The sequence below is a fragment of the Leptosomus discolor genome, chromosome 1 (genome assembly GCF_034619465.1).
Source record: "Leptosomus discolor isolate bLepDis1 chromosome 1, bLepDis1.hap2, whole genome shotgun sequence".
In the NCBI taxonomy this organism is placed as follows: Eukaryota; Metazoa; Chordata; class Aves; order Leptosomiformes; family Leptosomidae; genus Leptosomus; species Leptosomus discolor.
Genome location: NC_141391.1, coordinates 143,643,248 through 143,657,383, shown reverse-complemented (window position 1 = coordinate 143,657,383; position 14,136 = coordinate 143,643,248). Strand labels below are relative to the sequence as shown.

The 14,136-nt window shown below is 40.0% G+C and overlaps 1 protein-coding gene across 1 annotated transcript in view; it reads right to left on the bottom strand.

The window, feature by feature from the left end:
• Window positions 1-14,136, bottom strand: part of ITPR2 (inositol 1,4,5-trisphosphate receptor type 2) — a 262,967-nt gene that overhangs the window by 114,987 nt on the left and 133,844 nt on the right. The window contains exons 33-36 of the mRNA XM_086466499.1: window positions 13,320-13,448; window positions 12,622-12,742; window positions 2,859-3,049; window positions 1,913-2,055 (exon numbers count right to left, since the gene is read on the bottom strand). Coding sequence (XP_086322625.1) covers window positions 1,913-2,055; window positions 2,859-3,049; window positions 12,622-12,742; window positions 13,320-13,448 — 584 coding nt within the window. The remainder of the gene's footprint in view (window positions 1-1,912; window positions 2,056-2,858; window positions 3,050-12,621; window positions 12,743-13,319; window positions 13,449-14,136) is intronic.

Genomic DNA, 14,136 nt, shown 5'->3' with positions numbered 1-14,136 from the left:
TTGAAGGTAACCAACATTCATTGTGCATCTTGCAAACTTTAAAAGCTACAACCTTTACACTTTCCGACTTCTAGGATGGTTATAATATATTTATTATATAATTAGCAAATGGCATCCAGCCAAAAGGATTCCAGAAAACCTTACATGGAATTGTTCAGAAATGCAGAAATTTAGATGAAATATAACCATTGTTTACATCCACAGAACTTTACAAGACTGTTTCAAGCCAGAAAACAGGGTACATTTCTGACTCCAACTAGGACTGCGATGGGAGTTTGGGTTTTAGTCAGCTTAAGCTAGTACCAAAAGCAGCCTTTGTATCTCTGTGCAGAGCAGGTCCTTGCACTGGTTCACATGCTGCTAGAAAAACCTTTGTGAAAACAGAAGAGGGGAGGAAATCTGAAGGCCTTGGACAGGTTTTTTCCCTTCAGTACCAGTGCTGGCTTATGGTGGATAGAACACTGTTCATCAGATTATGGCCTAGGATCAGCATACAGCAAAGGCACTGTGGCCACCGATTTACACTGAAAGATGGCATCGTTAATAGTCCTAAATCACAGTCACCAAAACCAGGGCTGGGAGGGCTGACGCTGCATCATCTAGACAAGTGCTCCATAACCCAACAGAACTGATTATATTTAGATCACTGCTACATTAGAATCATAGAATCATCTAGGTTGGAAAAGACCTTTAAGATCATTAAGTCCAACCATTAACCTAGCACAGCCAACTCCACCACTAAACAATGTCTCTAAGTGCCACATCTATACATCTTTTAAATACCTCCAGGGATTAGAGCGCTAAAGCCATCCTGGGCTCAGTGGAGACACCATGCAGGACTCTCCCACTGTCATCTTCACCAGTGTCATGAGCTATGAGTCCGAAACAATGCAGCTCTCAGGCCTGCAGTACTAACAATATTTTTAAAGTAGTACATCTTTATCTCAGAATTTCTGCATAGCTCTGCAAAGAATTCCTTTGCCATGGAAGTTAATTAAATAAAACGGAAAACTGTTTATTGCATTGCATGGGCCTCTTCCAGCAGCCCTAGACTTGATCTGATGCTGACTTTGAACAGGCGTTTGGACAGAGAGCATGAGATGGGACAAGCTCAAAATTTAGCTTAATTTTTCCAAACATATAAAGTATATTGTTATAACGCTACCTCTGCAGAATATGCAAAAAGCCAAGGAATCAGGAGAGCTGCCAAATGCATTCATTTCCCCCAACTTACCTCTGTTTAAATTACAGTTTCTCAAGGGCAGGGAGGGCATCTCACTTGGGGACTAATAAAAAAATTGCAAGACTCTGTTCCAATGCACAGACTGCAAATAAAACATCTAATAATTCAAGACCAGGTAAGGGTGCCAGGGTGAAATGTATTTTTAAAAGAGCTCTTTGGCAGTTTAAAATAAAAATAAAAAGATTTATTTGCTGTACCACAAAAAAAAAAAAAAAAAAAAAGAAAAAAAAAAACACAAAAAAACCCCACAAAAAACCTAAACCCTAACAAAAAACCACTAGCCCTGAGCAACTTGCCTTATTATGAATTCTTGAAAATTCTACCATGGAAAGTCTAAGTTTCTGCTGTAGATTTGGAGAAACTTGATAGTAAAAGTAGCCCATTAAGCAAACAGAAGTAGGTTGAGCCTGCCACAATTTTAACAAGCTACTAACATCCAATTTCTAGGCAGACAAGGCAAGCAACCTCTCTCTACTACTCTCCAGGCTCCTAAACTTCTGAGAAACATAAAACATACATCAGAAGACCTCAGTTTAAGCTTTCAGTATGAACTCAGACACCTACATGCTTAAGTCACTCTTGAAAATCAGAGGTAAGTGCCATTGAAAATTTTAAGTCCCTTCCATCTTTTCCAAAGAAGCAAATAGGCCTCTCCTTAACACCACCTACTTGGACATGAAAGCACCACATCTTATTCTGGCGTCACTCCCCTCAGGAAAAAGAAGTTCTGGACTGTGCAGCACATCAACTAGCACCGAGAATTCAGCTTGCATCATGGGAGTGAACTGCTGCTCCAAGGAGGACACTACGTCCTAGGGAAGAAAGAAGAATGACATTCATAACTGCAAGAAAACTAGAACATCTCTGTGGAGTTGCACAATATTGTGCCATGGGCTATTTGACCCACTTCTGATAGCCAGCTGCAAGGGCCCTTGTTAACCCAGGTGACAGTAAAGCAACCTCAAGCCTCTCTTCACACCACTCCTCAAGCAGGGCAAGGGGGAGAAGACACGAATGCTCACAAAACACTTGGCAACAGTCAGGATGATGGTGTGCTGGAAAAAATACCGCTTGTCATACATGGTGTTAGTGTACCACCTGAGGTGTTGCTTCCTTGGTGTTTAGGGCCCCTCCATTTGTCTGGGTCCTGCTGTTTTCTTGGTTCATAAACTCTTGATGTCATTGAACCACTACATGCACAAGGTGATCTCCATCTTATAGCCAATCTCCAGTGACCCAAACCTGACATAACGGCTCCTAAAACCTCCAGTACCTTCTCTGCAGCCTAAACAGGACATGTGGCCATGAAAAAGCAGAAAGGAGATCCTTCTCTGTGGACCACTTTGAGGAAAAGAACATACTTCCTACCCCTCTCTACTGACTTCTGTAGAAGGCGAATTGAGATCATGGATCAAAAGGCCCTGCATGTTGGCATCACTTTGAACAAACACCAGAGTAGAGCTGAGCCCTCTGCTCCCGCCACCTAGAAGTACAGAGGGCACTGTAATCCAGCACTAAAAATGCATGAGTCTATCTATGGTGTTTTCCACATCTGGCACATACTAGATAAATGCACTTCCACAACTACTGCCCAAGCCATTTGCTATTTTTGTACCTGTAGTTTTTCTATTATATTCCTGTAATCCCAGGCAGGCCCACCAAGAGCTTCTTTAAAACGAGGTCCACTGCGGGCTGACATTCTCCACCCCATGGCTGCCCTCTGTACCATGTTAGAGTGACTCTTCATGAACAAGGTGTTGACCTGGCTGTCCAAATCCACTGGAATTGCAATCCCACGGTTCTTTGCTTTAACAGAAACAAAAAAAAAGAAGAAATTTACAGCGGCAAAAACTTGGAAAATCTGGTGGAGTTAAGGGGCAGGGGGATCTCACTTCAATAGGTTTTAAAAATAAGGATCGAAACCCTTATCTGGTAGAAATCAGGTGTAATCCAGTTAAAGAAGCAAGCAAGCTGTCCACTTTAAATGAGATAAGGATCATTTCCAGTATATATTTTCATCAGTACTAACGTTTATTTTTTAAAAAAGAATAAGTTTTTTACCGACTTAAAAAAAAAAAATCAGATCCAGTGATATTCATAAGAGTAACAAAAAGGGTATGCATTATTATTTCAACAGCTAGTTTTACCCTATTCAGAAGTAAATTAAAAAATTCTTCTTTCTAGTGGACATACGCACATTTAGCCAATTTGTCCCAAGTGCTATTTGTTGCTTTTCGATGTATTTGTCTTGTGAAGACCTTGAGAAACCAAGTGCATACAAATTAAATTTTAAAAAGACTGTCTCCTCTCTCCCTTCATTTTCCTATACAGCCAGGGTTGTTAAACCATTGGGTTTCTGGATGCCACAGCAATATAACTAGTTAATAAACATGTGATAGTTTAACTGATAGTGAAACAAATTTAACCAATAGTTTAAAAAAAAAAAAAATTTTTTTTTTTTTTTAGACTGGAGAATATCAGTGGAAAAAAATCTGAGGAAAGACTTGCACAAATTCTCACAGAGCATCCACTATTAAACTACTATTGCATCCTGAACTGTTGTTTGAAAAGGAGGTTTGAAAGACAATGTTAGAAGGTATCTGCCCTCTCCTCCATGAAAATCTTTGTGTTAGCTGCATCTCTCCATTCCACTGATCAGAGTGACATTCTTCTATTGCTCAGCATGAGTTGTCTGAAATTCAGCAAAGAAACACGAGATCGATGCAGCAATATCTCTGTCTGAAAGATTAGGTCACATTCCAGTGATTAGGGTTTGTATTCTATGTCATTTCACTTAATTTCCATGGCACAGTTTATGTTTAATAAAAACTTAGAAGTGAAATGGAGAAGCAGTTCATGGTTTGTAATAATGACTAATAATAACTAATTTTTCAATTTTCCTTACTGAAGCAAGGTGTATTTTTAAAAAAGCATTAGCCCATATTACAGTTCTGCACAGTGTTTCTCTGAGGCATTTCCACAACCATTCAGCACTAACATGCACACTTTCCACACCAATGGAAAGCATCGGAAATATTCCACCCCTCCCTCCTAGCTCTTAAAACATGTACAACTTTTAAGTCCTGAACTTGTGAAGTCACCAGATGCCCTTCTTTCCCAAACAGCCTATGCAGCAAACCCCACAGGAGTATGCGCAAGCAGAGAGTCAGGCATAGAGCTCTCATGAATGAAGGCTCATGTGCTGCCAAGCACAGTGAGTCACAGATCCCAGGCGGAAACTTTCTCTTCCCCCGAATACTATATTGTAATGGCAGCATTTATTATAAACCTAAATATGGCTGTGACACCTCAACCCCCTCAATCTCACAGACTACGGCAAGAGTGCTCAGTCATGTGTGTCTTCATCCCTTTAACAGCTCCTGTGGGTGCACGGTGCCCTCCTCTCTTCCCGCTGCAAGGGTGTATCCTGATGCAGGACCAGGGCCTCCACCTGCAGATTAGGCTGTTTAACTGGGATGGAAGAGACATCTCTTACTCTGTTTCTGGTAGGCACTTTCTTTTAAACAGTTTGCCATAGGGAATTAAAATTTTTTTTTTTCTTAGGTCAAGATGGGAAGACACATTTCCCCACAACCATATACAAATCATCAGCAGCAGATGTGCAGCAGTTTTCACACTGGCAATTGACTTTTCCTTTCCACTTTCAATTTGTTTTGAAGGCAAGGTTCCCGATTATCATGAGGAAAATACCATGTATGGCTGCCCATTATTTCTAATGATTGTTTTGCCATATTATTTGACTGGGTTATTTTTCAAAACACATTTGCCCTGTTGCTGCTTACTTTATTACAGAAGTCCATTAAAGTTCTGCCAGTGTGAGTAGGGTGCTGCAGCCTATTAATCCAATTTATTGTGTCCTAACGTCAATCACTGGAATGTTATTGGACAATGCTCACTTCTCAATTAAGTGGTATGTATGCAGAATCCTGATACACCCAAGAATAAATTTAGCAATGGGGAGCATGCTGTTCAGAGGAAAATCCAGACTTCTGCAGTCCCATAGATGCCATTTGAAGTTAACAACTTCCATCAGTGTCTGAGGAGCAGTCAAGGACTATGACTGTTCAAAGAGTTGCAGCTAATTAAAACTATCACAAAGAAAACCAGAGAGAGAGGAAAAAAATACTCCTTTGTTTTGAACAGTTCTTATATGTATAATTCCATTTGTAATTAAGATTTGTATTGGTTGTCAAAGGGCACTGTTGAAGTCTAAGCTATAAACAAAGCCTTTGTCTTCTTATTTCTTTGCAGCTTGTAGAAAGTTTATCTTTCATTTGTTTCACATTTCATTATTTAAAACAACATGAAACATATTTTTACATTTTGGAAAGCTGATGAACAAATGTGAACATAAATATTTATTTTTAATTTAGGTGTTGTAGGCTGCTTTCCTCTTCAAAATGTGTCAATCTCCCTTAAAGTATGAACATAAAATATTTAAAAGCATGTTTATTTCTGTTCCACTTAGAAATACTTTTGGACAGCACTCAAACTTACAAAGTAGGGTTAGAGCTGGTAGACAAAGGAGTCAGGAGGGGGTAAAATTCTGTCTTTCATCTGACTAGTGAACTTGGGGAAAAAAGCATGCTACGTGGCTGTATGTAAACTGGTACCGTAGGTGTCAAGCAGGATACTTACCAGGATGGACTAGAACATGTCTTCAGCTAAGGTAAATTCTGCCTTGCAGTGGAGGGCATAGCACAGGCTTATATACTGCCCAGTGCCTACCTGGGGCACCTGCACAGGGCTAATTACACCCCGAATACACTGCACCGTTTTGCAGTGTCAGAGGAAATGCGATTTGCTGGGAAATCCTTTGCATGGCAAACTCTCAATCTGCTGCTCACAGTTATGCTCTCAGCAATTGCCATGGCTGAGCCAAGACGAGCAAGGAAATGGTACCCATGGAAATGGTAAGCAACTCAGTGCCGCAAATTCAGCCAGGTTGCAGCAAAATGTGCTGGATGGTTCTGTGTGTATCCAGTGCTTCAGCAGCTTTCCTCTCCTTTACTGTCTAAACTATGAAAAAGTACTCTGAGACTGGGACTCAAAAGAAAAGGGCAACATTAATGTCAAGAATCAAGTAGCTAAAAATGAAGCCGCTCTCTACGAGTGAGCTAGACTCCACCAAAGTCCCAAGAGCATAGTCCAACTGCTAACAGAAGGGCTGAAATGGGCTGAGATGCATTTTGTTAAACTACCTGCAGGTAGTTCTCTTCACAGAAGCACAGAAATTGGAAGTAAAAGGACCTGTTTCAGGAATGCTTGCTGAAGCACTGTCCTTTCACTACACTGCCTACCTGAGTCTTAGGATCAATTTAGTACTAAGGTTTTCCAGGAAGTGACCCTTGCCTGTAATTTTCCATGGAAGCCCATTCTTCAGAGTAATCTACCTTGCCATAAGAAAGCTTGCCATTCTCCTTTGTTTTCCCACCTACTGCTCCCTAATTTTAACTTTCACTCCATTAGCTTTTGTAGTATATACAAAATACCACAGTATTTAGTGGCTTCACAGCTATTCAGTACACTTTGCACTACCCTAAGCCATGCCTGGTGTGGGTCTTCTGGGGGGACAAGCAGGCGTTTCACCCCTCAGAGCTCCTCAAGGAGCAGTGTTTCAGGCAATCTGGGTCACAAAAAACCCACAGCTGTACCTGCCTGTGAAGCCTTTACTCTCCTCGCTGTTTACACCCCTCTGGTAGTCGCAGACAGCTATATCATGTTTTCCCACACTTCCCCGTTGTCACTTAACGGAGCGATGCATATTTAGTTCAATTAATTTTGCTCCATAAATCAGTCCCTCCAGCTCCTTAATCATTTACTGACTGCTTAACAAATGCATTTGGATGGAGAGACACTAATGCTAGCAACAGCAAGGCTTTTTAAGGGAAATGAAAGCTTTGTGCAGACAAGACACAAGCCTGCCAATCTTGTACCCTTCACTTGGATGTTTTTTTCCAACAGAAAATCTACGCTAAAATATTTATCAGTCTGTAAAAAGATCATCATTGAATTTTTCTTGCAATTAGGGAAACACAAACAGTTAAAATAGAATAAAATATGCGCTTCATCTGAAGTGTATTCTTCTTGCTGTCAAAAAAGTAACAACAGGATAATTATTTTATTTGAACTAAAAATTGAAAATGAAGGTCTAGCTTTTTATAAAATGGAAAAAAGATTTTAAAACTCAAATGTGAAGTGAAATAAAGTATTTCTGAGCTGAAAAAATTTTTATAGGAAAAGTTAATCTATATGGACACTAAAATGCACACAATAATTCCAAAGAAGCAATAAAATGTACTCTGGATTTTATGTTTAATGTTTCCTCTTTGTAATTTGACAGGGAAAAGAAAGGGCTTTAGAGGACATAACACCACGGTCAAGAAGCACCACAGGAGAGTTGTTTTGATTCTGTAACAAGGGGTATTGGTGAGCTGAAATTGGAGAATAAATACTCAACTAGAAAGGACTTCACTACTCCTTCAGACCATCTGCTCTCTGTTACAGACAACCCATGTTCTTTAATATCTTTTGAAAAATGTATCAAGCCCAATTTAAGACGGAGCTACCTTTTCTGCCATCCCTCCTCTCTCCATTTTCTCTTGGCCCATTGACCAAGGACATCCTTCCAAAGTTGGTTCCAAACCTCTGATTTACAATTCAAATTTATTTAGGTTATTTACAACCTAGTGTAATTTATGTCAGGTTGTTTTGGGGTAAGCACTGTCCTTTAACTTAACTGTCTCTTCTTTGTGACTATTTATCTTCCTCAGTACTTTTAAAGAGCAACAACATAGGCCTTTGTTCTGCTAGGCAAAACACGTGGGACTCCTGTGGTCTCTCCTAGTAATACAGTTCTCCTTTCCCCCCACCATCACAGTAGCACTTCCTCTGTTCTTGTTCCAGTTCTGAACTTAGGAAATTGCAATCTTAAAGGACTTGCCTCCACTTTCGTAGGATGGAAAGGATTCTCCTTTTGCTTCTCCTGCACAGCATCCTAGAGTATAATCTCATAATGACTAATGTAATTTGCCTTGCTAACAAATTTTTTTTTAAAGGGTCTGCCAAGAGAAATAGTCTAACAAAACGCAGGTTCCTATCTGCCACTGTTTACTCATCTGGGAAATTCCAATTATTTTGTTATTGGTGGTAACAGCACAGCCAAACACATACTACATCCCTGGGATACACACGCAGTTCAGAGGGAATATGCAATTTGTAAAAACATAAGGGAGAAAGCTAATGGATACTACAGAGACAAGAGTATAATACAACTAGATTCACAGTTTTAAGAGAAAAGAAAACTGATGCTCGGGGGTGAAGGTATAAGAATCACCACTTAATTAAAAAGCAAAGACTGTTCTTTGCATGGATCCTGAAAGACTGGTCAGCCCTTGGGGAAAGACCCTGCTACAATACAATCTAAGATACACAATCCAGATCTGTAGTTGTGAGGATGGGTGACAGTCCCCAGTTTTATCATGTAGGAAGTCTGTAGATGGTTTAAAATGCAAACTTTGAGACTGGCCTCCACCCTTCTCAATCTTGCAAAGATTATAAAAATTTAGGAACTGAAAGTCCTTTGATAATGAATTAATTTGAAATAAATTAAACTGTTAGATGTCTTAGTTCCTCCGTTTTCACAAAGATCAGGGAACCTTTTAAACATTTTTCAGTTGTAGTTATTTTACCAGTGAGATGGAGGTCTTTTGATTATTCAGTTTTTGGACTACATTTTCAAGCAAAAGCTCAGTGCTATGTAATAATAGAGAAAAAGCAAAAGTAATATATGTATAAAGTATTAATTCTCGTTACTGTGATAATCTGCTTCAGAAACCCATATGAACAAGACACATTAACACACATATATTATTTCCTAAGTGTTTCTATTCATTCCAGGTAGCCAGATGTTTACTGGGCAATAAAAACCTGATGCACATGTGTTCCAAATCTCTTGGAGACACAGAGGAGTCTGCTGAAGAACAGAAGGCAAGCCTCTATGCTTCTTGCTGAACTGGAGGCAGACAACTGCCTGGAGACAAAGCGGCAAGTGAAGCTTGAAAAGCTTATGAAGTTTTTCCCTAGTGGTCAAGTGGAGTTGAAGTATCAGGGTTATATGAAATTAGCTTCTGCAACATATCCTTTTGTTGACCTGGAAGATAATGCACATTCTTACAGTGCTTATAAGAAGACAGATGTAATGATCTTAAGCTCTTGAGGCAATACCTACATCCACCTGCCAGCAACAAACTTGTAAGCACTGAGCAGATTGTCTGTTGCTTAAACTTGCTCTGAAATGGCTATTTTAAAAGTGCATTATTATATGGATCTTTGATGTCTTGGGAAATCTATGTATGATCTTTCTTCCCCCCGAGATTCATGTCTAAATCCAGAGCTATGACACACACACCAAAAAAAAAATCAAAAAAAAAAAATCATGTGTTTGTTCTTTCAACTCAATACATTTATTTTCCATCAAAAGTCTTTGGTCCCTGCTGTAAATCTGTCCAATACTCTCTCTCTCTGATATAGACAAAAATCTTTCTAGAGGTTTTTGTTTTAAACCCTGCTGTGAAACATGAAGGCCCTAACATTAAAGCTGTCAGACACTGAAGTAAAAAAAAAAAATTTAAAAAATAATAAAAAAAAAGGCAGAAGGGTGCTTACAGATCCCTAGCGAAAATTCAAACCTAGTCCACATACACAGGCAGCGAAAGAAGCAAAAAAGGGCTGCCCTGTTTGAATTATGGAAGAAACTTCTGCATTCTCAAAGAGAAGCAGTATTTTGTGCAGTGGAACACCTGACAGAGAAGGGCACTGGACATGCACTGTAATCCCAAAAGGGCCTCAGTTTTAAAAGCCTCTGGTACCCCCAGCTGAGGCAGTTTTTCCAAAGCTTGCAGCAGAGCAGAGGAGGCTTACTCAATTAACCCAGGCAAGGCACGTTTGGCACCATGCCTGAAAATACTGAGTATCACCGGTGGCTGAAATCTCCACTAGCCAGCCACTTTTGCACAGTGGCGTTTGTTAAAAAACTCTGCTTTCGCTTCTCCGGCTAACTTGCTCTTTGGGGAAATCCCCCTCACCTGTTCACTTATACTCCCCTTCTGCACTGTCACAATAAAACACCAAATAAAAATGCGTGGCAATTTGCTAACAAAACAATTTTACCATGCTTGATACCGATATTAGTGATGAGTCCTTAAACAGTTATTATGATATGGACAAGGAAATTGGCAATGTGCATGCTAACGCATACTTTTGAGGGCAGCTCTGGGGCTGCCAGGCCCACGGCACCCCCAGGTGATGCGCAGCCTCCCTGCCCTGCTGCCACTGCAGGGAAGTCCCAAAAGAGGACAAGGGATGATGCCCTTCACTGGCAGCTCAGCTCCACTCTGCCACGCCTGAGAGCACCCAAGGCATGGCTGGGGTCTCATGGGTGGGAAGCCAGAGCAGCAAGAAGGTTGGACCCACAGGACAGCACAAGAGCATACTTATAAAAAAACAACTGTAAAGCAGCTCCACAAAACAGAAAAAGGAATGAAGGAAAAGACTACAGCAGAGGGAGAAATTAAAGTCATCCAACAGGGAACAAAGTCACATATCTGAAGAAAACTACGGACATCAGCCACACTTTGCATTTGGGCTTTCCCCTTGGCTTCCCCAGGAACAAAAGGCACACAGAAGATTACCTCCCAAAGACCACCAGCCCGTTCACATGCTGGCACACCTGGCCAAGAAGCTGGATCTGCCAGCCCATTAAGGTGACCCATGCTTTCCCTGTCAGGCTGCTGTGGGGATGAGTTCAGCTTGGCTGTCTTCGCACTATGCTCAGGTGTCTTCAATACCCTCATCTCAGTGAGATAGGACAGCAACATCTCTGAGCTAGAATTTGATTTTAGGCATATCTCTACAGAAATGAAAACACCAAGCTGTCTAGAAGCACAAATAGGGCACGCTCAGACTCAAAAATACTCTCACCTGCTCTATTTCGTCCCCCTTTCCCCAGACTCCCTAAGGAAGTAATTTACTAATGACTTTCCAGAACTGCCAGAGAAGAGCAGGGATGTAAGTGTTAAACACACAAACAGGGATTTGTAGGGCTAGAGCTTTATTTGAGACTGTAGTAGCTATAGCATGAACGAAATAAAATGTCTTCAACTTCTAAAGTTCTCTTGCCAGATGGATCCATAATTAAATCATTTGCACAAAAAAATAAAACAATTGAAGGTTGCTACATTTTTAGGTAACTGCTTATTCTTATTCACACAAAATGTTAATGAGATGTTTTGGCTAAAATATTAAATTATACCCCTGTAAAGCTATTCCACAATCTAAATTTAGAGCTGAATGTTACAATGCCACAGATGCTGCAGATGGTTAAAGGACCCTCTCATACTGTTTTATCATTATTTATTAAAGCTTTTTAAAAATTGCATCAACAATAGTATTTAGCTAGTTTCTACATATCTGCGCTTCTACTCAGTTTTCAGTCACACTGAGCAGAACTTTATTGTACAAGTAATCAGGATGACTGACTTTTAGAAACTGTATTGAATAATCTTTTTTTCTGATATGACTTTAAAATTGTATTCACAGAAATTTATCTTAGGAATGAACTTTTGCCAGTCCTAGCTATGTACAGGTGAAAAATCTTTTTTTATTTTAGGATAAGAAGTTTTAAATCTTCTACTTTAACATGGTATTTGAATTTATTTGAAAACACATAACTGATTAGCTGCCCTGAGGAGCAAATTTGGTCTTGAAGCCAGTGCAAGGCAATATTCCCCTGACAAAGCTAACTGTATAACACAATAACTGAGTGGGCCTGTTGGTGAGGACCTGTGGAGAAGCTATGGAGTGATACAATTGTGGTTTCCATCCCCAGCTCCCTCATGGGACACAACCTGAACAAGCCCACGAGCATCGCTGACAACAACAAATGCATCTCCCAGGAACTGAGGGGAAGAATGATGGGTGTTCTCTGACGCACAATTGCTATGCATCACTGCTTACAACAGCTTGTGCAAATGTAGCCCAGCACAATTAGAAACACCCAGGTTTTCTCATAGCTTATGTTGTGTTTTAATATTAGAACTTGCTTGAGGTAAAGTTCAACCATCACTCACTTAGCAACTCATCTCTCTGACCTACAGGTTTCACCTAGCAACCCTATTTGACAGGACAGATTTGAATGGTTTATAAAAAAAGAGGAAGAATTTAGACTCAGAAAGTGGGATTTCTGAAATCACCACTGTCACAATTTCAGGTAGACTCAAATTAAACCTGTTCAACCTCAAGTAATTCTGACCTTAAAACACAAGAGAACAATAATGAAAGTGAAACCTGGCACCTACCCACTTCAGCCAAAGTCTTGATACATGACTCCACTGAGGCTTTCTGCGTTGGGTTTGGCCAAGTACAGTTGTAAATTCTAAAAGCAGACTGCAGCAGCTGAATAAAAACAGGCTGGTGTGTCTGAAAACAAAATGATAAACATGGAATTTTACCGTTCAGAATCTCCTCACAACTGCCCTAGGGTTTGACACAATGTAAATCACATGCAAGGGGGGTTAACTTGCAGACTCAAGTTACAACTCCATTAAATTATCTTTGCTTTTCAGGACTGGAGGGAACAGAAATCAATGCTGCACCTCTAAAAAGGTCAAATCATGCAATTTTTCCTCAGATGACCAATGATACCTAGCAAACAGTACAGACCAGAAGAACAGAGGAGTCTTCCCCGTTCTCAGGTATGTGTCCCTTTTGTCATAGGACACAGCATTTTTCTCATACAAATACAAAGATAGACCATTATTCTTCAAGGATATCCCCTCCAATGCATTGACAAGAGCCAGGAGTAAATCTGACCATATTGAGCTGTCTACTGGTTCAGAGCTGTAAGTGATAAAAATTAAGAGTAACTGTTTTAGAGAGGAATTAAGCTGCTAGCCAGTGGCATGCGAGGGGACAGAGAAATTAGAGGAGGATGTAAAAATACAGCATTCTCATTAACGGTCTGCATTACGTGTTTGTCTCTATCTCTTTTCCTTACCTGAAGGCTGGTGCTATTATCTGAAAAGGGTGAATTGAAGAAACCACTCACAATGTTCATTACAGGCTCAGTGACATATTTCTCCAGAGATGTGTCTGCATGTTTACGATCCGTGGTTGTGTTACAAACCTACAGGGAAGGCAGAAACAATGAGATTTAGTTCTTTTAAATAAGCAAGCGTCAATATTTTATATTTATTACAACACATGTAATATTTCTTCTTAATACAAAACAAATTATTTTTTACAAAATCTGTCAGAGATAACTATCTTAGAGTTCAAGCTGTATTTGTGATAGCTTATCTTTCTTCTTGGAGGTCCACGTTGTCTTTTGAATACCCCTTTCTTCTGAACTACCTGTTTCTGGTTCGCTGTCTATTCTTTCCCACACTGTGAGAAAAGATCCCCCTAAATCAGCACATTGCATGTCACTTACACATTTAGACAGATTCAGGAAGAAAATGGGCCTTTCCTCCCATTGTGGCACTGGTGGGAAGAGGTTTTAGAGACAGATGAGACATAAACACCTTAGGTTAGAAAGATTTCATGTAATGTTTAACTTCTCTCTACAATCAGTCACTACAAATGGGTGGCAAAGGTGAAGCTCATTTGCAGGAAAAATGTTAAAAAAGGAGGGAAAGAAAGGAAATAGCACAGTCAATCCCAACAGCCTTTAGGATTGTAAGACAGGCAGCATTACTTAGGAAAGTCACATGGGGTAGATAAAAAAGGCAAGCTAAAAACAATGAAAGAAGAGAATGGATGGTACTGGGACAACTCTGGAGCACAGAAGGATGATTAAATAGTGGGAGGATGTG